General features: G+C 38.7%; 1 protein-coding gene across 1 annotated transcript in view; it reads left to right on the top strand.

The window, feature by feature from the left end:
- Positions 1 to 26,247, top strand: part of SHC4 (SHC adaptor protein 4) — a 134,421-nt gene extending 108,174 nt beyond the window's left edge. The window contains exons 7-12 of the mRNA XM_077127818.1: positions 6,329 to 6,452; positions 8,363 to 8,534; positions 10,625 to 10,685; positions 17,374 to 17,550; positions 23,483 to 23,736; positions 25,759 to 26,247. Coding sequence (XP_076983933.1) covers positions 6,329 to 6,452; positions 8,363 to 8,534; positions 10,625 to 10,685; positions 17,374 to 17,550; positions 23,483 to 23,736; positions 25,759 to 25,914 — 944 coding nt within the window. The 3' untranslated portion in view covers positions 25,915 to 26,247. The remainder of the gene's footprint in view (positions 1 to 6,328; positions 6,453 to 8,362; positions 8,535 to 10,624; positions 10,686 to 17,373; positions 17,551 to 23,482; positions 23,737 to 25,758) is intronic.
- Positions 26,248 to 26,532: the final 285 nt, after the last annotated feature.

Raw genomic sequence — 26,532 nt, 5'->3', positions numbered from 1 at the left:
ATTTCAAGGATTAATGTAGGTTGCCAAGGGCAGCGGCTAAGCAGGATCCACTTGCTTGCAAATCTTCCCCCCTGCTTAAGTGAAACAGAGAACCAGAGAGAATTGTGATGAAGCACGTTCACTTTGAAAGCTCCTGTTCTGGTACCTGAATAGTTTGTCTAAACTGAGCTGCTTGAAGGGGATTCATGGAGATCCTGGCATCGGGATTCTGAAAAGGCATTTATACGAACTGTTGAGTGAAGTCATTGATGGGATTTGAGGGCTAAGAAGAGAGATCAGAAATAGACCTTATAGAAGCTTCAGTTTTTTCTTTCTTTAGCTCTCAGTCTGTGTATACAAAATAAGATAGATACCAGAGTCAGACTGGATTGAAATCACAGTCCTTCCACCTTCTCATCGTATGACCGCAGGCAAGTGGTTTCACATCCTTGAGCTTTGGTTTCTTTACCTTTTAAATGAGAACAGAAAACATCTACCTTTTGGTGTTGATGGGCAGTAAGATATGAGGATGGATGGAGAAATAAGAATCAGAAGATCCTGAGGATTTAGTTAGATACTGTATGCAGAGCAAGTGTCTTATATCGCTATAAATGGTAGCTATTATTATTATTATCCCATGTGGTTTGGAGAGTGGCGCTGTCACTAAGGCAGCAGGGATCTGTACAAATAGGAAAAAGACAAACTAATGGAAACTCAGGGTAAGGAATCACAGCTACCATTTATTGTATAGCTTATCATAAGCCAGGAATTTGTCAGGTGTGATTTGCACACATTTCATTCTCACAATAATCCTATGATGTAGGAAGTAATATTACTCCTTTTTTGTAAAAGAAAACACTGGAGTTGAGAAAAATAAGGTAGTTTCCTAAGGTCACAGAGCCAAATAAGTGGATGAGGTGGACTGATTCTAGGTACCAAACACACCTTTACAAAGAACATTGCAAAGCACCCCCAATTTTTTTTAATTGAAAAAAATTTAATCTCAGTAGCAAAGAAACACAAATTATAAAGAGTTATTGTATTTCACCTTCAAACTTCAAGCATTAAAAAAACATATAATGCCAAGAATGGGTGAGGGTTTAGGGTCATGGTGGTCAGTCTTGGTCACTTCTGGTAGGAGTATAGATTGATCCAAACTTTGTAGAAAGCAATTTAGCAATTTGCATCAAAAATCTTAAAATGTATATACCTTTGAACCAGCAATGTCACATTTCAGGAAGTAATTAGGACAAGCACAAGGATCATTGTCATATATTATTTATGTGATCGGAAAAAGCAGAATAAATTTAATATTCATGAATTGCAAATTATTTGTAGAATTTAGTACTATGCAATAACTAAATATAGTATAGAAGAATAAGTAATGGCATGAGGAAACTATTCACAATGCTCTTAGTACAAAATGCAGATTATAAAATAATGTGTGTTTTATGATCCCAGGTAATGTTTTGTAGGTAAATATATATAGAGAGAAAAATGATTGGAAAGAAACATGACAAAAATTGTCAACTGGGTTTTTCCCAGGATAGTGAGATTTTGTGCAGTCTTTATTTCTTCTTGGTGCCTTTTTATTTTCTAAAACTTTTACAACAAATATTTATTATGTTTTTAAAATGAAAAAAAACTGTTTTAAATCCTTGAATAAATACAAAAAGAAAACGAGGCCAAGAAGACAACTTAATAAAATAATCTAGTGAGTTTGGATCATCCAGGCGGAAGTGTCTGGTGGACAGGAGAAGCCCAGGGACTGATTCTTGAAAGAGAGAGAGAGGGAGAGGGGAAGAAAGAGAGCATGAGTGAGAGAATGAGGCCAAGGCTGCAGGTGCAGGTTTGGGAAAAATGCATGTAACTTCTAAGCTCTCAGAGTGAACGAGCTCACCAGAGGAACCCAGAAACAAGAGGGCTGAGGATTTCAGTAAGAAGGAGGAGTGAGAGGAAACAGTGAAGAATCAGGAGCTGTCAGGGGTAAGGGACATATCAGGAGACAAAGATGGAGGGAGAGCAAGTTTCTCAAGAGAAGTCTTTTCTCAAGAGAAGACACACACTGAGAAGAAATTAAGGGGAATGAATGTGGGAAGATGCCATTCAGCTCAGCAACTACACAGGCCATTGGTCACCTTGGAAAGCACAACTTCAGTAGACTGTTGAAGGTGGTACCTGACTGCAGGGATGGAGAGGAGAGCATGGTTGGCAGGAAGTGGAGGCAAGCAGCCAAGACCAACTAATGATCCTGAATGCTCCCACTGTCTGCCCTTTGCTGTATCATTTTTAATATTAGTGCGTTCAAGTCAGGGCCGTTGCCATTTTTTCCATCTTGGCTGGGACTTTTTCATGAACTCCTCATTTTCTACAAGTCCCTTCTGAAGAAAATGTTAAATCCCAGTAAAAATGTTGGAAGCTTACTTCATGACTAATAAAACTTGCCCCTGTAATTGCTGTAAGTGAGAGGGAACCTGTATTCTCTTCACCTCTTGCTCCAAATGTGTAGCAGTTCCAGAAGGTGTAAATATTTATTCTGAACCTACTCAGTGCAGAAGCCATTTACCTGGACTGCTTGATATAGGAAAGCGATGGTCCTGAGTTTCTACAGAAAGTTTTAGAAAGAAAGGCAGACATAAAATCTATTTAATTTTACCTATTTGTTCATGTTTAGTAAACTAGTGATAGGTTTCCTGTGGACTGGCCGCTGCCTTGCTTTGGGCTTATTCCTTCCTCAGCAAGGGGTCAGATGTGGGGGACTTTCTGCCTTCGGCCCACAGCGCCATCTGGTGGTTCATCTGAGAAGCTGAACTTTTGAATTTCTAGTGTTCTAATAACAAAACTAGCAGGCCTATTAAAAACAAATATAAAACTAATAAAGAAGGTACTGTTTCTCCATTTTTATAGTTCTCAACCTCTTGTCCATGATTATCCTATTAAGTGCTAAATGAAAAAGAAGGGAAAATATGAACCTAAGTTTCTTTGAGATCTTACTTTACACAGAAGCTGACACCCATAGGTAGAACTGTGGGTTTGTCTGGCTACAAAAGGGGGTGAAAAGAACCCAGATCTGCATCTGATTCCAGACATGGAGATGAATGCTTAGCCTCCAGAGCAAAGTTATCGTATCACTGGAAAGTCATACTCTCTTTTTGGAAATTGGGACTTTTTATATACTTGTCTTTCTCCTTTTCCATTAGCTGAGGTTTGGGCAATTCTGGGCCACCCCAGCTCCTTAGCCAGGCTTTTGGAGATGGGCCTAATACTGGTAAATGGGCGTACCTGTACGTGCTTCACAATCCTTGCCCAAGGCCAGCCTAAAAAAGAACCAAGAGCAGCATGTCTTTGAGAGGCAACGATAGCACCATCAAACGTGCTAGTCCCCTGAAGGAGGTGAGACTGCCTTCCTCTGGGCAGAACATATGCTCAGAGTCAGCCTCTGTGTTCATTACCACTTCTTTCATGGCAGTAGACACCACTGTTTTATTCCTGTATACTCTTCTCGGAAAAAAAAGCATAAAACAGCAGTAGCAGAGCCATCCAAAGCAAAAAAGAGAATTATGTTGGTAGCATCAGCCCAGGAACAGGACCCAGACTTCAAAACAGGTATTTGTGCTCAGAATCAGAAGAGTCAATATAAGTAACCCATTTTAGAAGTGTGTTAGAAGCGATAGAGGTGAAGGGTAGGTTTGTGGGTTTGATTGATTGATTAATTCATTCCTGAGTGCCCACATGCACCCTGTTCCTTGAAAGGCTTAAGCTCCTATGGCAGAGGAAGGATAGAATTTGAATAAAGCAAAAAGGGAGAACAGAGATCACCCAGTGCCCTCTCTTGGCAGGTGAGGACCTTGGATCTGAATCTTTTCACTGAGTTCTTCCCATTATACCCTTTCAAACGCCTTTCCTCTTTCATCCCTCCTGCTGGAAGTCCAGTTTAGCTCTCTTCCTCCTCCTTCTCCTCTTCCTCCTCCTCCCCTCTTCTCCCTCCTCCCCCCTCCTCCCTCCTCCTCTCCCCTTGAATGTTCTGCCTCTTTCATCGTTCTTTCCCATCTTTATCTCTCCTGGACATCACAGATTCTTCATCTGAAGAGAATTACAAAAATTCGTTACTTGACTTCCTTTTTAATCAGACCAGCAATTTATGAAATTAAAAACAGAAGAATTCAAGTGAATCGCCCTTTTAAAAAATCATAATTGAATGCAATTTCTCTTGGCCTAAACCGAGGACACATCTCCAGCCAAGGCACTTTGCAGGTTTTGAGGATTTGAGGCCTGACTGGGAGGAGGAGCTATTTGACAAAGGACCCCAGGGGTCATTCGGGGGGGGTCATTCGGGGCGCTCCATAGCTATGAGGGTGCCTTCTATGGGGTCTTCCTGCAAGTCTCACTTCAATCAAATTGAGGGCTATTTTTCCTTTCTGGAGACAGAATTATCAACATGATTCAGGAAAACATATTCATTCAACAAGTATTTTTTTAAGACGCCTTCTATGTGTTGGCCACTGAGTAGGGCTAGTAGAGAGAAACAAAAAGGACTGATATAAAATAGTTACCAAAGATAGTGAATTTATAGCTCTTCTTAATTGGGTTTTCAAAACCTAGAATTGGCTTCTAGGTCTGTTTCACAATCCAAGGAACTTCTTTAAAGGGACAACCTTGTAAGAAGTGGTAATTATAACTCCTTTGTAGATTTGACACCTTAATATTGTTTACTTAGGGTTGTCACCACCACCACACACATATATTCACACACAAACACACTCAAATCACTCGCCAAGGTGTTCAGAGACATATATCCTTTAAATAAAAGTCAAGTTTATCCTGGAATGAAAATTATTTGCGATTCCTCGAGATAATTATCAGCACAAAGCTGAGGAACTCTCTTATAGGTTCTACTAATCACTGTTGTGGGTTCTGCTATAACCTACTGCTGTAGGCGCTACAAGTCTGCCAGATGTGAATGAATTACTTTTTCCCTGAAGTAAATATGAAATCCTTTCCAGGGCAATGAAAAGCATAAAGTCATACTTCCAAGTCACAACACAATTAAATCATTCCACAAAGATAATCTCTCTTCTCTTCGGGTATCACTTTAGTAATATGTTCCAGTCTTCGTTTCAAAATTCCATGGCCTGAGAAGCTTTCCCTGGGTATTTAGTCTAATTCCCCATGTACTCAATTAAACCCAAAGCCCATGTGTTTTCCATTTTCATTGTTATTAATTAATTTAATTAATAAAAATTATTTTGTGTACATTAAACTATCAAGCCTTTCATCATTCCTCAGTTTTTCAGGCTATACAAATTAATACTCTTCCTTTTTTATTCCTCATGAGGCTGATTGCCCTATTTTTACAGCATCCTTAGGACTCTTTCTAAGTCTTCCTTAAGAAGTTTCCATTTCAATTAAATCTTCATACTCCAAGGCCCTAAGCAGTACACCGTACTCTAACCTAGGCCAGAGTGATGCTAAAAATGGTGGGGAGGGCGGTGCGATGGGGGTTCAGCAGGCAGAGTTCTCACCTGCCATGCCTGAGACTCAGGTTCGATTCCCAGTGCCTGCCCATGCAAAAAACAAACAAACAAACAAACAAAAAATGGGAAAAAATTATGTTGGGGAGATTACTATCCCCTAACATGAGCTCTTGTGTTTACATAGCAGCAACAGATCTACTAGCCTGTTTAACTGTGCTATTCTATGAGTTACCCTTCCCAATCTGTCTTACTTGTAAAAACCAGCCTCTTCCTATTAACAACTTCTCGAAGAAAGTATCTAATGAAAATTTTAATACCTTCTGGTAATGACACCTTCATAAAATCTTGATTTTGGTTCTTTAGTGGGATTTAAAGATGTGAATTACCTTACTTATCCCTAATTTATAGTAGCGGTGACTGGGCAGAAGGGTGGCTGGGGGTGTGGTATTCTAAAGCACCCAAACCCCCTTTTTCAGTCTTCTGTAATGTACCCTGCAAAGACAAGGTCTCAAACCCTGTCTTCCCATCAGATTACTGCCCTAAGCATCTCCTGTAATTGAATTGTAGAGCTAGCACTGAAAATTTATCTCATTATTACTAAAGGTCAGTTTACTTATAAAAATGTGGGCTCAAAATATCTGATTGACCAACATTTGTGTTTTGAGATATTTAGATGTAAAACATGAGTGTTTGTTCTCTTTGATTCATATGAAATATGAGGTATACTTTGTACTATTTCAGAGCTGAAGAGAACTTGTAAACCTACTTCCTTTTATTCAGTTGCCAATTCATGTTCTGGAAGTATTTGTGGATTTTATGTCGACTTCTTTTACCAAAAAATGTATTATAATATTATTTTTCGTTTTCTCTTGCAGCCTGCCACATATTGGAATGCCACAATGGAATGGCTCAAGATGTCATAAGTACCATAGGACATGCTTTTGAACTCCGGTTTAAGCAATACTTGAAAAATCCTTCTTTGAATGCCTCTTGTGAAAGGTCAGCCAAGAATTCTATAACTGTTTTATTTGATTCACTGTATTTTGTTTTCTTTCTAAATTAATATGCTGTTTATAAATCGAATAGTGAAATTAGTAGTTTTTTCCTACACGTAGGCATAGTTTCAATATAAAGTAGTAGTGAAATTTTCCAGTTTTCTCCCATCCATATTAGTCTAGATATTTTCTCTTGCTTTGTGATAAGACTAAAGGAGACACTAAAGTGTAAGACAGGATAAGCCCTGGTATTCCAATGTTACAAACAGTTATGAATTAATTAGCAATATAAAATAAGCTATCAACAAATTTATCAGCTTTATCTTAATGCCCACATCCCTTAATATCAATTTTAAAAAGCATTAAGTACAAAAAAGCAAAATAGTAAGAAGCAAGTATCTGTAACAGAACTTCCTGTGAGACCATGCTATTTTGCAATGTAAATAGATCAACTTCAGATAAACTAGTGGGAGGGTTGGAACACGATGTGACCCAACAATCTGGTTGTTCTGACTAAGGCACAGAAAGTCCAACATGAAAGCTGAACCCTTTCAGGCTCATCAGATGCCACCACGCATGGAATGCAGTGAGGCCTCTGGCTCGCACAATTCACGCCTGAGAAACTAAGCTCTTGGGCCTTTTTGATTGCGTTTTTTCCTGATTTGTCATTTTGTGTGTCAACAAACACTGGATTTGGAGATCTCCTTTTAGGAGGTGGTGTAGGGCGACAAAGGAGGGGGATTACCAGGAAGGTCTTGGTGTTGAAACTTTCCCAGGATAGCAGGTACATCTTAGTGCCGTCATTTTGGTGACATGTAATGAACCCAGCAAAACTGTGTGGGTTGTTAATGGCATCAGTTGAATCCAGAAGGAATTGATTTATTCTGTTTCATAAGAAACTTTTACTAATTCCGATTTGGAAGAAAAGTCCATGTATTTTTTGCCCTGTTTCCATTTTTAAAACAATTGCATGTTATAGAAATCTGCCCACTTGCCACATATGGTTCTAATATTTCTTTATGAATTTCATACACTTCCAAATTCGTGCAGACAAGATAACTGGCCATAGCTGTTTTATTTTTCTTTTAATCTTAATTTAATAAAAGTAGGCCAGACCCTCTACACAAAGAATAATATCTGAATTTTCTTTTTTTAAAAAATTTTATTGATATATATTATATATTCACATACCATGTAGTCATCCAAAGTGTACATTGGTTCACAATATCATATAACTGTGCATTTATCATCACAATCAACTTTTTTTGTGAAAAACAACATATATACAAAAAAGCGCAATAAATTTTAAAGCACATCACAACAATTGGTTATAGAATAGATTTCAGAGTTTGGTATGGGTTACACTTCTACGATTTTAGGTTTTTACTTCTAGCTGCTCTAAGATACTGGAAACTAAAAGAAATATCAATATAGTGATTCAGCAATCATACATATTTATTAAACTCTACCTTAACTGTTATACTCCACCATCAGCTTTGATCCTTCTCCCACTCTTTAGGGGTATCTAAATTTTTTTTCTTTGAGCAAAACATTTCCTAAGTGGGACAATCAAAGTGTGCTGGAGATACTCAGGAAAAGTGTATTTTTATGATCCTCTGACAAAATGGTTTGCATTTAGGGAGTTCATGTTTTTTTAGCATTGTGGTGTGATACTAAAGTATCACACTGGCACTTTGTTTTGGTCTACCCCACTTTATTTTTCTAAGGAAAATGAAACAACTCAACCATCTGGATGCTCCCATCCAGATGTTTGACATCACTTAAGCTTGGCTATAAACTGGAAACCTGAATGCACAGTTTCTTGGGAAGGTTTGCATTGTTCTGATCCCTCTACTACCCCCACAGCAATTGAATTCCCACCCAGCCTCTAGGGCAGTCTTTTTTCCCTTACAGTGAGGAGGTCCATATTGATGGCAGTACCGAGGAGAAAGAAGATCATGAGTATTACAATGAAATCCCAGGGAAGCCGCCCCCTGCAGGTGGTGTTTCAGATGTGCGGATGAAAGTCCAAGCCACAGAGCAGATGGCTTACTGCCCCATACGGTGTGAAAAGTTGTGCTATTTGGTGAGTAATGCTTTATTGTTACTGGAACCAACAATGATATTCTATCCTTGTCTCTAGAGTGCTTAATTTGAGGGTTTCCAAATGCTAGTTTAAAGAAAGTCCCATCTTCCTCAAATCTGGGGTCAGAGAGGGAATTACTGTCCAAGTCTGTACTTGATCATCTTCACCCCTAATCCCCCAGCCTCAGCCTCAGCATATGACTTCCTTGGGAATACTGGGGCAATCCAACGTGCTACCCTCAACTTCATCCTTCCCCATCTCCAAGTTTTCCCACGTACTCCTTGTTTCTCTCCCTTGGCTATTGTCTCCACACCTAACCCTTTCCCTGGTGCTCCTTTTCCTATCCCCTCCTGCCCTTCTCTGTCCTTTTTTTCTGTCCGTCAACCTCTGTCTCAATCTTCATTCTCTCTTTATCTACTGGTCTTTTCCCTTATATCTGCAAATAAACATGGACTACCTCAACCCAACTAAAAATGTCCCACTTTCATCTCATCTTCCTTTTCGTCTGTGAATATCTAAAAGGCATTATCTCTAGCCTTTGCTTTCTCTTCCATAGTACACTTTCCTTAAGCTCAATAGGATCTGAACTCTGCTTCATAACTTGATAGAAATTAATTTTACAATGGTCACCCATGGTTTAATTGCCAAATCTGTTTCCTTTCTCGATGCTCTGAATCTGTCTACACCATTTGATACTTGTTGGCTGCCTCTTCTTTATTACTAATGGATCTTTTCCATTAGCTTGCAAAACATTTCCATTTTGTGATTCTCATCATGCATCTCTAGTTGCTGCTTTTCTTTCTTTCCCCAGCATTTTATTGTGAATATTTTCAAACATACAGACAAGTTGAAAGAATTGCATAGCGAACATCCATATACTCACCATCTAGATTTTACATTTAACATTTTACCGTATTTGTTTTTCATATATCTAACCATCTATCGTCCCTCTATCCATCAATCCATCTTATTTTTGGTGCAGCTCAAAATAAGTTGCATATTTTCTTTTTATATCATAATTTTGCCATTCCCTCCCCCCCAAACTCAGTCCCCAGAGAGTCTCTGGACTCTCTGCCTTTGTTTCTCACCACTCCTCTGTCAGGCCACCTATGGACACACTCCTCCAGCTTCTTTGTCTCTAGCACTCAACTATCTGTCCAGCTGTAACATCACATTGTGTTATATTGCTGATTTATATCCACTTATATACTCACCATTTTCTTCTTGACTCCAAACCAGATTTCTTTACCAAGTTATTCATGTTTATTAATGGCATTACCATTGTTTTCACTAAACCAAGCTCTTTTGTTTCTTTCACATGTTGGACCCCGTATCAACTCAGTCTTCAAGATCTAAGATTCTACCGTGAAAGTACCTTTTGAATTCACCCTATCTTTTCCCATTCTGACTGCCACCTTCTAAGTTCTGAGTCTCACTTGCCTAGATGATTCTAAAAGCTTGCATCCAATCTCTGTCTCCAGTCTCCTTCCGTTTCCAATTTCTGTCAACCCCTCTGCACACTACTGCCAGATTCATCCTTCTAAAGCACAGACACTGACCTTCTCAAAGGCATCTAGAAATCCCTATTCTATTATCAAAGAAAACTATATGTATAGGGATGATTTAAGCTCTTTTATTGGATATTTTCCAAGGATAAAAGGTGAGCCTGGCACAAGCCTCAGTTCACTTGAGCTCCATTCTGCCCATGCAAAGTTTAATAGAGGCTTGCTACCTGGTTGTATCTATACAAGCATCCTGGAAATCATACTTTCTGGATGATGCTTGGCTTGAATCCTGGAATGTGACCTTCCAAGCAGAAGCAGAAGCAGAAGCAGAAGCAGAAGCAGAAGCAGAGGTACCCTTCCCAACCAGACCTACCACTGTAGCTCCAAAGTATGGTGCTATGACAGGACTTTAAGGCCCTCATCCAAAATCTGAGTTTCTTTTTCTTACCTTTCAGGCACTTCCTGTGTCAGAACGTGAACCACTCTGATATATTCTGCTGAGAATTTTATTAGTGCCTTTGTTTTTTTTAAGCTTATGAGTGTGTACTATCTTTGTGAATGTTTTGCAATTTGTTGTTCATACAGCCTGGAAACTCCAAGTGCAGCAGCGTATACGAGAACTGTTTAGAACAAAGCAGGGCAATAGGTAGGTGCAACCACCCTCCCCCATAGGCTCCCCTACCCTCTTATTCCTTTTAGGCCATATGGACACCTGTGGTCCTTGCTCTTAAAAGCTTCATGGAAAAGTCAAGTGTATTTAACTAAGCAACATTCCTCTCCAACTCGCAGGCTTCCCAAAGAGGCCCTGAAATGCCACATGTGTGTCTGTTGGAAGGCTCATGGTTCTCCCTGGCTCTTGTGTGCTCTGCTTCATGGGGTCCTTTCACTCCTTTGTCATCATGAGCGCTCTCTCACTGAAAGGTGCTTTCTCTGCTCAAATCTCACAGAAGACCCCATTCCAAGAAGATCAGACCGTAAACTAACATGAAAATAAATGCCTGACACATTCATAAGAATTAAGCTAAACCCTTTATTCCAGCTTGAGAAAGTGAACAAAAGGATATCTGAGATGTGAAATTCCCAATTAGGGACTCACCCACTCCATACTTGCTAGGGCATTAAGTGTCCTATTACCGCTCGTGGTAATTGTTGGACACAACTTTTCCACATCGCATGTGTAGGACATTAACTTTCATATTGTAACAATATTTCCATAAAAATAAGTTATACTGCTACTTCATCGTTTCATTCTTATACGTTGCTGAAGGAATTTGTGTTTTGGGAAAGTTTTGCAGCTTTAGAGGAGCAGGTGGTGGATAGTATAAATAATGCCCCAAAGGACAGAGTTAGATAATCAAATTTAGGGACTAAAATTAAACCAATAAGAACTTGCCGCCTAGAAGGTAGTCCCTTCCAAGAATACTTTCATATTTCTTATGGAATTATGCCAATGTTTCCTATTAATTTCATTACTTCTTTTATAGTGAGGGGATATATGAAGATTTCTTATTCTGGGTATAGCTGTGATTACCACCCTCCTCCACCCTGCAAAAAGAATAGGAGCAGTGAGCTAAGGCAGTATTTTAAATTCTTTAAAAACTTGGCTCCTTCTGATAGAAATTCCAAGTCCATGCTATTCTTTAAAGTTATTTAAAAGTTCAAAGTAATTCTCAAGAACATGACTAAAACTGATTAAACTGCTGGTAAGTGGGAATTTTTTTAAGACTATGATTTCTAGGAGCCATAATTTCTCTCTTTCCTTTCCCTTACCCTAAAAATCCCTAATGTAATAATTTAATAGTCGTAACACACCACACATGCCCTTTGGTATTATAACCATTTTCTACCCATGCTGCAGAGCACTTGGAAATATTTCCACGTGCTGTATTATCTCATTCATATCTTCATTTTTTTTCAATAATTCACTCAATAACAACTTATTAAGGATAGGTCGGGTACTATGCCAGGTGCTAGGGATAGAGACACACTGCGTGTAGTTTGCAGTTTAGCTAGGAAGATACACCTTAAACAAATGCTTATAAACATGATGAGTGTTTCAAAGGGAGAAGCCTAAGATATCATTGTAATGAGAAAAGAGAAACCTTGCTTAACCTGGGGCATCAAGAGGGTCTCCCTAAGGAAGTAGCAACTAAACCAAGACCTGAGGGATGAGTGGGAATCATCCAGGTATCGAGAAGGAAGTGGAGAAGGAAGGAAAAGAGAGACAGACAGAGAGATACAGGGTATAAATGAGTACCAGAACTCCTAAATGCACAGGGAACAGTTCCAAAATCGTGGTTCAGGGAGAGTACAGAAGGAGTGAGAGATGAGCCTTGGATAAGAATTTCAAGATTTTGAGCCCTGGCCAAATACGTCCCTTCCCAGCTTTTCTCATTCCTCTCTGTTAAACAGTCTTCACCACCACATCCTCCTGTCTTAAGTCACCTAACTTCTGAGGGGAACTCACTGGGCCCAGGAAGGATGGCAAATCCTCCAAGTTTCTAGACGTGTTAAATGTATTAAATTATCTTAGAACCATTAGAGAAAAGGGGCTTGGTGCCCCTTCCCCACCCACCCCCGAGATCTCACCTCGATTTTTATTTTCCTTTTTTAAAGCACCTTTCTCCCCTTACCTTTACCCTACAGCACATATAAAGCACAGGTTTGTAAAGGTATAGGATAGATGTGGAGGTAGAATTTAAACATCATTGAATATTTTTCTTTTTTGTAAGTATAGGTTTGTTAGGGTATTCAGTTAATTTTATTCCTGTTTATCTTGGTTTTATATCTTCTTTAAACCAACACCCCTTAGTCTTACAAGGTTTATACTTTCCCTAAGCCAGTATAAGCAGATTCAAACTCATTAACAGGCCTCGTCGTCTGTTTGAAGCCTGGACTATTTATTTCGATAGAATTAATTTTAGCCATGATGGCTAACTGCTCGATAAGCACACCATAATCTACTATTCTATTTAGCCTGCATGGGTGCTTAGATGCTTATTTTGTAATGACAAAAACAACATTAAACAATACTTTTGCAAGTGTTCTTTGGGTACTCTACAATTGCAGGATAGTCTGAGACCAAAACGGAGTCAGCATCTTACCTCTGTAACAGTGGCTGTGAGTTATAATGGGGAACTTCTCAGAATCTTGGGGAGGTAAGAACTGGTGTTTGTAGTATGGAAGAAGTCCTCCAGCTGGACACTTCCTTGTAAATCATTGAGTGTCAACATTATTTTCTTAGAAGACTGGGGGACCAGAATGCTAGCGAGCCATCTCCCCCAGACCATGTTAGGATAAAACGACTCAACCTCTGCAAATCCTGCTCCAGGGGCCATGGCAAGTAAGCTCCCTCCTATTGTGTCAGGAAGAAGTTTGCAATGCAATGGGCTTTTATCCACAGACTTTCATAAATCACGTGTTCCTATCTTGAGGCCTGCCTATGACTGCTTGAGAATATGTTTGAAAAGTATTCTGAAATTCTGGACCAATGAGCAAATTAATATCCATTACCAAAATAGCAGCAGTTTTTGTGGCTTTTCCCAGCGATTCATCCATAAGCATTTGAGAGATGCGTATATAAATATTTTCAATAACTTTTGGCTTTCTTCCTCTTATGACATTTATTCATTCAAATATTGACTCAAAACTTGAATTCTGGTGTATTATAAATACTGCAATAGGCTTCTGGCTGTTGAAAGAGTTAATGGTATTTATCACTATATATATAAAATATCTCTATTGTTGATACTAAATTCACTTATGGAAAAACATAATTAGCAAAATAGCATAATGTTTCCCCAACCTTCAAGTTAAAATGGCAACGTTGATACTTTTAATCAAAGAGACGTTAGATTTCCACAAACCCTAAAGGTTTGCACTTAAAAATGTGGGTACTTACAGTATATTTACCATTTGTATACATATTTATTTTCAACCACAAATCTTCTCTTAGGTTGGATAGGTTCTCAGAGTAATACTTGGCAAAAAGAACTTTTGGAATGCATAGTTGGCTGGCGTGTGTGGTTACGTTCTCGCCAACCACACTCTTTAGCTTAAAATGATTTTAAACTTGGGTTCAGGGTGGGGTATCCTCTTTATTTTTTCTCATTTAAGTTCACATCGCTGATTTGAATGTAATAGCACATTTGCCTGGGTGGAGACATGGACGACTTGTGTAGTCCTGTGGGATGGTAAACCTAATGCGGCCACCTCATGCCCTATGTGGGACAGATGAGTCAGTGTCAGCGTGCTGATGGTTGGTTCAGGGTCTTCAGAATATGGTGGCATCAAATATGCCAGGTGTTGCAGTTTGCTAAAGCTGCCAGAATGCAATATACCAGAAATGGGTTGGTTTTTTCAAAGGGGATTTACTAGTTTACAAATATACAGTTCTGAGGCCATAGAAATGTCCAAACTAAGTGGCATCAACAAGAGAATACCTTCACTAAAGAAAGGCACATGGTGTTTGGTGTCCCTCTGACACATGGAAAGTGACATCTGCTCTCCCTTCTCTCCTGGATTGGTTTCAAAATGTCCCTCTCAGCTCCTATGGGTCCTTCTGGCTTCTTCTGGGGTACTTTCTTTCTCTCTTAGAATCTCTCAGCTATGGGATCTCCCCAGCAGGTCTTCCCTGAAAAGACTCTAACAAACGGATTAAGACCCACCTTGAATGGGCGGGGTCACATCTCCGTGGAAACAAGCTAATGAAAAGGTCCTACCCAACAATAGATCTGTCCCACAAGATTGGATTAAAGGAACATAGGCTTTTCTTGGCTACATAACAGATTTAAACCAACACATCAGAAAAGAAAAACTGGGTAGAACTTTAGTCTTACAGTCAGTCATTGAGCTAATTAACATTTTTATTTTGAGTACCTGCTTCATACCAGGCACTGAAAATGTAGAAGATGCAAAGATAAATGAGTTCTAGTTTCTCCTCAAGGACTCAGTGAATTTGCAGTTTTTATGGAAAGTCAAGCAAACAGATAATTACAGTATATTATGGACATTTACTTGTAAAGATAATAGATGTAAATCTGTATTTCAAATAGTCTTGATAATTTTAATTTTTGGAGGGTCAAACAGGATCTGATTTAATCATTCTTATTTATAAGCTCATAATACAGCTAAGGAGGGGCATGTATTAAAAGTAAAAGAATTATCTTCAAACTTCGATTTCTTTGCAGTGATCTTTTTAGTTATTTAATCCATTTGTGAAAGTAAGTTTAGTTTAAATTAGATAATATAATCCATAAACCCACTTAACCAAACAAATGGAAACTGTAATATATGGCCAAGTTCAAGAAAAAACACATACCCTCTCCTCCCTCAGCATACCCCCGCCCCATTCTGAGTATGACACATGACAAGGTGACATGTAATGGCTGACACAGACCACGGAGTAAAGAAGGAAGAGGAAGTAAGACTATAATCTTCTGGCTGGGAGCTCCCAACTTGGAGTTTCTCTTAGTTTCTATACCATGAGTTACAAGAATCATGGCACTACTCACCATAATTCCAGTATGAGATTGGTCCTTCTTGGGCCACATTAAAGGGGTTCATAGACTGAAGCCATAGTACTAATGCTTTACTGTAAGGCAGTGGAATGTCACTGCTTCAGATGCAGCCTGATAGTGGCACATCTGATCAAAACTAAGTATATTTCTTTAAGCAGATAAGCAAAAAGATTCTATCCTAGGAGTCTAGACCCTAGATCCAGAACCATCTGGGAAAAAAGTACTTCATGCCATCAGGTAGTGAAGTACAGTGCTAATGTCCATTCATTCAATATCTGTTTGTTGGTGTCCTATTAGGTACCCAGCATGTGCTACAAGAAGGGGTTGCAGCTATGAACAAGACAGATGCAATCGGTACCTTCATGGAACACACAGTCCAAATGCAGTCCAGACATTAGAGAAGTAATAACATATGATAAAATCAAACTCCTGTGTTCTGAGCTGTGAAGGTGAAGTACAAACTACTGTGGTAGCAGAGGGACCTCCCCTTATCTCAGGGAAAGTTTCCCTGAGGAGATGTTTAACCTGCACCCTGGAAGATGAGAGTGATGGAGAAGGGGAGGAAGAGTATTTCCAGCAAAGAAAACAGGCCCCAGTGGAGATTACACTGTAGGAATACCAATGTGATCACAGCAGGGATTGAGGAAGAGGGAGGTGTGAGGGAAGCTGAGGTGACGGTGCAAGGATTTGCAGCTTCATTAAAAAGTTTGGACTTTATCTGAAGAACAGTGGGAAGCAATCGAAGGGTTTTTAAGCCTCCAAGAAACATTATCAGATTTGCAGTTTTTAAAAAGTTACTTTGGCTACTATGTGGACAGAACAAAGAGTAGAGAGAAGGCATCTGAGAGTTGAGTCTTTTTTGTTAATAGAATTAAACATCAGCAGTTAGTGCAATGCTGAGTTTGACAAAACAAAACTTTGGGTATAGAGAAAAGACAGCCTACCAATCGTAAGAATTTTAAATTAACTAATAAGGTTTTTTTTTTAAAAATTTAATTATAGAATTGTAAGTTTACAGAAGAACTGTGTAGAAAATATAGCATTCCATATTAACCATACATCCCCATTATTAACACTTTTGCATTAGTGTGATACCTTTGTTATAATTGTGGTATTAACCATAGTTTACATTATGGTGATTTTCCCCCCATTATCATCCTATTATTAACATTTTGCTAATGTTTGTTAATGTGAAAAATTTGTTTTGAGTCATAAAAGGACATTTTAAAAGTTGTACTATTAACTATAGCTCATCATTTAGAGTTCACTGTTGTACAGTCCTATGTTTTATCTTTTAATTTTTATTCTGGTAACATACATACGTTAGTAACATTAAAATTTTAAGAACTTTAAATTAAGTAATTAGCTTTTTTGAGAAACAGTTAAATGACAGATATTCATATTCAGGACAGCACATGTGTTTTCCTAACTCCTGGCGGGCAGCTCTGAGCAGTGTTGGTGGGGGTGTGGGTGGAAGTGGTTGTGCTGTTTGCCAGGACAAGTGCCAGCCCTCTTTCTTCCCTGGTTGCTCTTCTTTAAGCTCTTCTTGCTTGTCTCCTATCTGCAGTTGAAGCAACAGGTCAGCTCAGGTGGGGCAGGGAGGCAAAGGGATGCCACCAAGAGGTGGCTTTCCCTCAAAGGCCAATGCTTACCTTGTTTTTGCAGGTCAGATCTAAAAGGCAATGTTCATTCCTTGTCTGGGATGGGGGTGACTTTTAGCTTCCTATCCATTCTAGACTCAAACATGATTCTGTTAATTTTAATTTATTTTTAAAAGCAAAATCATAATACATTGAAAACTATTGATCGCTACAGGTAACGTCCATGACAGAGGGCTGCAGTCCCAACGAGACGCCCCATTAATGAAGCACACATGTCGAGTGGATCTCTTTGATGACCCCTGCTACATTAATACACAGGCTCTTCAAAGTGTACTTGGCTCTGCTCGAAATCAAACCTCAGCTCAACTTGGGAGCCCATGCCACTATAGAAGTAAGAAACTGCTCACCATCTGTATTAGTTTACTAGTTGGTAACAAATTGTCACAAACTGGGTGTCTTAAAACAACAGAAACTCATTGTCTCACAGTTCTGGAGGCCAGAAGTTTGAAATCCAGTTGATTCTTTCTGGAGGCTCTGGAGGAGAATCCATTCCTTGCCTCTTTCGTAGTTTCTGGTGCCTATTAACAATTCTCAGCATTCCTTGGCTTGTAGATGCATCACTTCAATCTCTGCCTTCCTTGTCACATAGCCTTCTACCCTGTGTGGTGTCTTATTTCTTCCTGTCCTTTCTCTTAAAAGGGCACTGATTATTGGATTTAGGGCCCACCCTAAATCCAAGATGACCTCACCGAGAGATCCTTAACTAAATTATATATGTGAAGACCTTATTTCTAAATTAGGTCACACTAACAGGGACCAAGGGGTTAGGACTTTGACATATCTTTTTGGGGTCACTATACCACTTCTCATTTATTTCCTTGGCTTCATCTTCAGTAATGTGGATGGATTCCTTCTTTATCCAATCCTTTAACTTAGTATAGATTACAATTTAATGAGATGTTCTGGATTTCAAGGTTTTGGTGCTTTGATTTTGAATAATCCATTCAAATATTTTAAGTTTATTCCCAACTTTTGATTTCTGCTGTGTATTTTTGCTGAAAGGCTGTGCAAACCAGGAGATAATTTTGAACTTTTTTGCATGAGAAACAGTGGTCACTATTCCTGTTCTATTTGGTGATGGTGTTAATTTTATTTTTAAAACCCTTGAGAAGCCTATATAAGGTACTAAAATAAAAAGACTCCTTTTTTTAAGCGTATATTTTGGGTAAAATACAATAAGACAAACATCAGTTTCTTGCCCATTTTTTTTTTCCAGGGATAAATGCATAAACAGGAACATGAATAAATAAAAGTAAAGCAACTGAAAAGCCCACAATCAACTGAAAACTAAATGAACAAGAAATGCTTTTATACATTGTTGAAGATTGTTGGGCTCAGAGATTGGCTTGGTGTCAAATTTGGTTTGCTCCAGAGATGGAGAACCAGTCACTTTGAGAGTCCTCTAACTAGCCCCGAAAGTCTCTCTCTCCAGGACTGCCAAGGGGCTGCAAAAGCAAGTCAACATTTAAAAGGATATTTTGCTGAGCCTGGGCTTCACCAGACTACCTTAACTCTCTAAACTAAGAAACAAAGCTCCTTGTTGGCAGCTGGGTGCCAAGTGGTCCATCTTTTCGCCAGCTTTCTAAGACCACTCTTGGCACCCAACCCAGTCAGGTTGTATCTTCTGGAAACAGAATCTGAGATGGAGTTTGACATGCAGGGTTTTTATTGGGATCACTATCAGGAAGGCAGGGGGAACAAGCAGGATTGGGCAGAGGGAAAATCTAAACTACAACGCAGGCCTGTCAAGCTGCCCCATATTGAACTCAAATGGCTGGGCCTTGATAACCCAATTTATATTAATCTTTGGATATAGAGGTACTAGGATAGACAAGCCCTTGGGCAAGTAGTGGCAATCCTGAAGGGGCAGTCAGCTGGAGACTGGCTGCTGACACTTGGACAATTGGTCCTTCTTTGAGCAGAGATCTGGGCAGCTGATGTCTGTGTCTACCACAGACATCTCTCATACCATGGATGATAGGATAGGAAACTAATTCATATTTCTTCAGTAAGCTTATTAAAGTATTCAGTGTGAAATATCTGTGAGTATAAGGTAATATTTGTTAGAGGGACAGCTTTGTGAAGAAACATTTCTTGTACTGGGTTTTAAAAGTAATTTTCCAAAGGTATACACTTGATAACTTCCATTTCATGGACTTTGCAAAGCAATAACATATTATTAAAAAATTTATTTAGTGGGTGGCCCAAATTAGGTAATCTGAGATATTCTTTGATTAACAAATCTGGTTCCTTTATAATCATGTCTTCATTGTTTAATATCTTTATAACTTAATCAAAGAAACTTTCCCTTTTGTCACAGACAATTCAATCATATGAAAAGATAAGATTAATTTATAATGAAATTCCTACCATTGATAAGTTGAAAGTCAGTAAGGCCTGTTCCAGTCAAAATTGTAATGTTAAAATGTGTTTTCACTGAGGTCAGTCTTGTCTTTTTATCATCCTTTCTCCCTCTTCCTGCCTTAGTGGCAAATTGTTTAGTAATTTAGACCCCTCGTCCTCTTACTCTTTATTTTCAATTAGGATTTAATATACCATAGCTCTTCAGGGCTTATTGGTGCCTCTTAGAAGTTAATTTCAGCCTGCTATTGCTGCCCTCCAAAGAATTTAAATTTAACTGCAAAAGCACTGGTAAATGATGTTTAATGAAATTTAGTAAAGAGATAGAGAAGAAATAATTTTACACATACTTTTCTTCAAAATGTCCTAAATGTACCTTGAGTCATCACCCTCTGCCCCTATGCTCCCTTCTATTTCTTTTCTTCTTCCTACAAAAATCTTCTTTAGCTTCTTTAGGTGTACACAGCCTCCCTTGCCCAGAAAAAAAGTTACTGATCAGTTTAGTAAAACAAAACAAATCCAAAGACATTAACCTAATAACTCTCAAGCATGCCATCAGGTATCCTCACTTTGTCCTGCCATGCTGTCAACATGGGAAAAGTTCTGGCACAATCGTCATTCTTATCAAACAAGGCAAAAGGAAATCATGGCTCTGGTACTGTCTAATTTTTGTATCAGTTTATTATTAGTTTCAGTCTAAGCTGCCATATGCTGGTACCTGGCTTCCACCTCTGATCCAAGCTGTTAGCCGGGGCTTTAATCGTCACATCTCCATTAAGTCAGAGAGGAGAGAAAAAGGCATTCCTTTAAAAGATATGACCCAGAAGTGGCAGATATCATTTCTCTTCACCTTATACTGGCAGGACTTAGACATGTGGCTACATCTATCTTGAAGGGAGGCTAAAAAAGTTAATCTAGAGGGACAGACACATGCCCAGCTAAAATTTAGGCATTTTACAATGTAATGAAATGTAATATAGTGGAAGAGAGAATAGGTATTGGTAGACAGTTCATTGCCTCTGTGTATATCTTTCTGCCACCAGAATATCTATGAACACTTCTTTTCACATAGAATGTATTTATACTCTCCCCAACTATTCCACATAACTACAGCCTGCAGTCCATGATCTCTGGGTGATGTACAGTTCTCTCCATCAAGACGGGACAGAGATCCTTACTATCTGCCAAGTTGTCCATCCCACTCCACACCCCAAATTAGTGGTAGAACAAGAGTAGAATAACTATGATAAAAACTTACATTCACAAAAGGGCAGAATGAGAAACACACAGCAGCCACCAGTCCATAGTGATTACTGAATCTGGCGGGGCAGTAACTGTGAAGGTTCCTGAGCTGAAAGTAAAGAAAGTGATCTGGAGTGACCCTGATTCAACGTAATGGGACAACTTTCCATGTCCATCGTCATCTCTGAGCCGGGATGGTGGCCTTTGGGTTGTTCCTGTCCATTATCCTCTGCGCCTCCCTTGGAGGCTTTACCACTTTTACAGCCTATTTCCTATTGGTGTAGGCTTGAGGATTTGGGGTTTGCTTTAAGGGCCCAAAAGCCATAGACTTTTTGCAAGATGGGACTGCCATTTCTTTGGCAGTATGGGTTCCTCAAAAACTTATTCCACCCTATTGGCTTAGAGTCAGTTCGTCATGAAATTTTTCATAATAGTCCTTTATTGTCCTTTTATTCCCTGAAATATCTGTAGTTATACCCCCTTTCTCATTCCTGATTTTAGTATAATTTGTGTATCATCTTTTTTTTCTTAAGCAGTCCTCTTTGAGATTTATTCATTTAATTGGCCTTTCCAAAGTACTCAGCTTTTGGTTTCATTGATTGTTTCTATTGCTTTTTGTTTTCTCATTCATTGATTTCTGCTCTCATCTTTATTATGTCCATCTTTCTACCCTATGTGGATTAAATGTGCTCTTTTTGTTATGTAGCTTCTAATAATCTTCTTCAATTGGCTTTATCATTTTATTTTCATAATAAAGTCTTTATTCCACTTGAAGCTTATATTTTATATGAATACGAGGTAGGAGGTCTGACAGTTTTATCTATGTAAGTGAGTCAGTTTTCCAAGCACCATTATTAAATAATCTTCTCTTTCCTAATGCCACTCTCCATTATACTAGATTCTTCCTAAATACGTGAATCTGTTTCTGAGCTCTTTATTATACTTTTTATCAGTGCATTTGCTTGTTTTATATCAATACATTAATTACTATACTAATTACTATGGCTTTGTAATATGTCTCTCACACACACGTCCATACACCCAAACACAGCTAACTCATCAGAAGTTCTCCATTATGCTTGAAAGTATATGGTGCTAAGGCCAGCTGTTAAGATGTGTTCATCAAAGCTGGATACACTTATTCAGATTTTTGCTGTCAATAATAGAAAGACCTGATCGTACAGGAGAATGTTTCCAACCATTAGATGTAGGTTACAGCTATTTTTAAAAGATTTATTTGTAAAGGCTGTATCATTACTGTGTTTATGCAGAGAGAAGTTATTAAGCAGTAGAAAACTATAACATTAACAGGAAAGTTTGATTATGCCTTCGGGCATTGGTTGCCTATACCAATGACATAAGTTGTAATGTATAAGTTGTAAAACTCAGAGTCAAGAGAATTTCTTATTGGTTAAGGACTCATATGATGACATGGAAACACTCCTTTGTATTTAAGAAGATGAAGACTGTTTTCCATGGCTATTTTCCTGGTTACTTTGCCATATTAAACATACAATTCTTACCTGGCTTCAGGCATGAGAATTTTATGTTTATTGCTTCTGGAGTAGCTGCAAATCATCCTGACAGCCTTGCCTATTTACGAGGGACCTTTTTGGGTACTACATAAATAACTAGTAGACCAGTTTTAAATATTGAAAGATTCTCACGACCAAGGCAAGGACCTTAGAGTGTGATGATTAAGAAACTGTGCTTTGGAGTGAGATTGACCTAGTGCCAAATCCCAGAGCCACAATTTATTAAAAATGTGAATTTGCGTAAGTCACATAATCTTTTAAAAATCTGTTTGCTTGCATATGTAATTTTGAGAATGAAAGAGATAATCTTTTAAAAATCTGTTTGCATCTGTAATTTTGAGAATGAAAGAGATAAATGTATGTAAAGCATCAAGCAATGCCTGTCATATTCAGTAAATGGACATTACATAATAGTTATTATCACTATGAATATCAATAGTATTACTATGTGCTGCCTGGATGTACCTTCTCTTTAGTGCCTTCAGCTTATTCTGTAGAGCCTCAGGCCACACTTTCCTGATGTTTTGCCTTCATTTGCCTGGTCAACTCTGTGTCCAGACAGGTGATCGATACCAATGACAGAGTGGTCATTTAATAGGAATGTGAGGGAGTTCAGCATGGCTTTGAAGGTTTAGGTTGGAAGACTATCTAGAATCACATTAGTAATTTGGTTTTAAAAATTCTAAATGCCAAAGCACAGGCAGAGTCCAAAGATTATCATAGGTATTTTTCAAATAGTTTGGGAATATGTTAGAAATTATGTAATCCAGGTACAGCATTAAGTCTCTTTGCTTTAAATATACAGCTCCTGGGACATAAAGAGCCTCTTTCTGTAGTTATTTAAGCAGTCCTCATGGGCTGGTTCCATTTTTCATCTGAAAGGAAAAGTCCTGTCCTGAGCAAGCTATCCTGGTAACAGAAGCCAAAGGCAGTGTTTGTATCCACAATAAATTAAAGCCTGGTGGAATTTCTGAAAACAAAAACCTCATTTGTTCCAGAAAAATTGTTATTTAAACAGTGGCTGGCACATAACAGGAATCTCAGGTTTTATTTGCTGAATGAATGAATGAATTAATGAATGAGGCGCTAGCTTAGTCATATATCTCTTTTGTGTCCTAACTTCAGAGGCACCAGAAACCGTTCAGCCGGGTGCCATGGCCCAACCCACCAGCTCACATTCTTTGCCACACATTAAGCAGCAGCTGCGGGATGAAGACTGCTACCACGGCAAGCTAAGCAGGAAAGCTGCAGAGAGCCTCTTGGTAAAGGATGGGGACTTTTTGGTTCGTGAAAGTGCAACATCCCCTGGCCAATACGTGCTGAGTGGACTACAGGGAGGTCAGGCAAAACACCTTCTCCTGGTGGATCCTGAAGGCAAGGTATCATTGACCCCTCATTACAGTTTTAGCAGGATGTTCTTGCTATTAAGGATACTATGATGAGGGATACAAATCTTGAGGTTAAAGAGATTTCAAGGCTCATGGTTTACTTTTTCTCAAAGCTTCTAGTTGGCATAAGAAGTTCTAAGTAGAGACTAGTGGAAGGGTTTGGATGAGAAGCCACCCTGGAATATCAAGTGGAGGACAGCATCTTTCTGCCCTTCTCAATTCAATTAAACATTAAATGAGCACCTAGTACAGGATTGACAGTAAACTTTTGTTCAATATTACATACATAGTCCTTGCTTTCAGGGTACTTATAATTTTGTAAAACAGATGCTTGAATATTTGTAATGTGAAGCTGAATGAGATAAAGTTTCAACCAAAGCATTATGGTATTTCTCAGGATAAAGAGATCTTTCAGATTGAGGCAAACTGAAAAGGCTTTTTGCAGGGTCTGACATAAAAGACACAGAAGATGAACCTTGAAAGAGGGTAGGATTACAAAAGCGGGGGGCATTTACAGAATAAGGAATCGCATGAGCAAGCCAATAGAAAATTAGTATGGATGGATGGAGCATCCATCATTTACCTGTAGATAGAAAATGATCCTGGAAAGGTAGGTTGGAACCATCATGTAGTGTGGGAAATAGACCGAAATGCCTAATTTGCCACAAATGTCGCTGGCCCAGGCCAATAATATAAATGAGTAAAGCTGGGCAAGTGATGGGGTGAGCATGGGGCACAGTGGCTTGTGAAGAACTGGGAAGTGCATGTACTGTCTAAGGGAGAGAGTCAGCTCCTGCCAATTGTGGAGACCACTCAACTCCTGCCAGTTGTTGCCTTATGGAGTAGAGGCCCAGTGGGCCAGATCTGATTTTCCCAAAGAAGCTAAAAACCAGAGTTTTATATGCAATCTTCCCCATTTTTATTTCAGAACATATAAAAGCACTATGTGCTAACCCTCCCACTCACCAGCAAACTGAAACACCTCTCGGGTATTCACCCAGAGAGTGTGGCCAGTTTACAGTTTCTGCTCTAGGAAGATTAATTTGACATCTGTGCACAGGACCAATCAGAAGACAGAGAGAAAGACAAAGGGCATAGAATACAATTAGGGGCTTTTAGGTAAAAAGCAGTGAAGGCCTGAACCAGAATGGAGGCAGGAGACATTCAAATGGGAGGGTAGAGGGAGCTGGAATTAAGAACACAGGTTGGCAGGACCAGTCAGCTGATTTGACATGTTTTGACCATGAAACAGAGGAAATAAAAACGTTCTTGGAGTTTGGAGACATCTTTGTCTTTTACCTCTAAATACTCAAATGCATATTTCCTGAGAACATATGTTCTTAACTTAAGAATGCTTTCTTATGTAGCTGTGGCACAGAGATAAAAAATCAGGGAATTTAACATTGATACAATACCACTAACTAATCCATAGTCCATATTCAGGTTTTGTCAATTAACTTAACTGCGTGTGTGTTTGTTTAATATGCTGAAAACCAATATGTAGACAGAATTCAAAGAATCCCTTGTCAGAGAGCCAGCAGAATTACATAATGAGGTGCTCCCTGACAGCATCCCTTTCCTTTTCTGGACTGTTCCAAGCTACTCTCCAAGCAGGAGCACAGGCATGGCCAGGCTAATGAACCAGTGGAATGACTGTGGGTATATCATTGTACTCCTGGGATTCATGCTTGCATACAAACCAGTTAAATTTTATAGACATTGTGACATGAGAGAATATAGCAAATAACATAGCAAAGAGACTGACTGCAAATTTGACTTGGGAGATAAGTGCTTATCATTCTCCTAACTGGTGTGGACACTTGCTTAAAAGTAATGTGGAATAAGAAAATTGTTTATTAAGGGATATAGAGTTGGAAAGCACCTTTTTTTTTCTTGATTCAGCAAAATATCTGCTTCTGGGATATGACTGTCTTCCCCTCAGTGATTGTTTAATAATTGTTTCAAAAGAGCTGTTATGATTTAACCTAAATGCATTTGTTCTTCCTTTTGAAGGTGAGGACCAAGGATCATGTATTTGATAATGTTGGCCACCTCATCAGATACCACATGGATAATAGCTTGCCAATCATATCTTCTGGAAGTGAAGTAAGCCTTAAACAACCAGTGAGAAAAGATACTAATCCAGGACTTCTGCATTCCAGCAAATGACAATATTGAAACAACATCACACTGATATTTCAAGAAACTCCATTTTGTGTTAGGACACAAAGATAACTTGAACTTTGTCCATTTTATGTTAGGAGACAAAGATCAAACTTGTAGATGAAATAGAGCACAAACCATGAAGTGCATCTTCCTGAGACCATCATGGACTAGGCCCTTTATCAAACAAAGAACTAACAAAAGCTGATCTCAAGAAATTGAAAATCAGAAAAGAGAAGAAGATTGGTCTATTCGAAAAGAAACGATATGTATGCACAGATGTCACTTTTTAAGGTCATGTTGCATTGTTAATAAACTAAAAGCACAATTAAACCTTCACATGCTAAAGACAACTTGAATGAACTGCTAGGGCAGTGGTATGTGCCTTCAACTTGCTATTTGGGGACATTTTCATATTGGGGTGATTAGTTCCAAGTGACTTTATGTTCCATAAGTATATAACCATTTGCCAAAAAGAAAAGTTTTCTCTTGCTACAAAAATAAGAAGCAATTTGCTTGGTAGTTATTGACTTCATTACAACTTCTGTTTGGTAGCACTTTGACTACGATGTTAAAATAAATTTGATATTGAATATGGACTGGTTCTATGCCAGTGAAATCATA

This window comes from Tamandua tetradactyla, chromosome 14, assembly GCF_023851605.1.
Source record: "Tamandua tetradactyla isolate mTamTet1 chromosome 14, mTamTet1.pri, whole genome shotgun sequence".
NCBI lineage: Eukaryota > Metazoa > Chordata > Mammalia > Pilosa > Myrmecophagidae > Tamandua > Tamandua tetradactyla.
The sequence above is the reverse complement of the archived record's forward strand: the minus strand, read 5'-3'. Positions and strand labels throughout refer to the sequence as shown.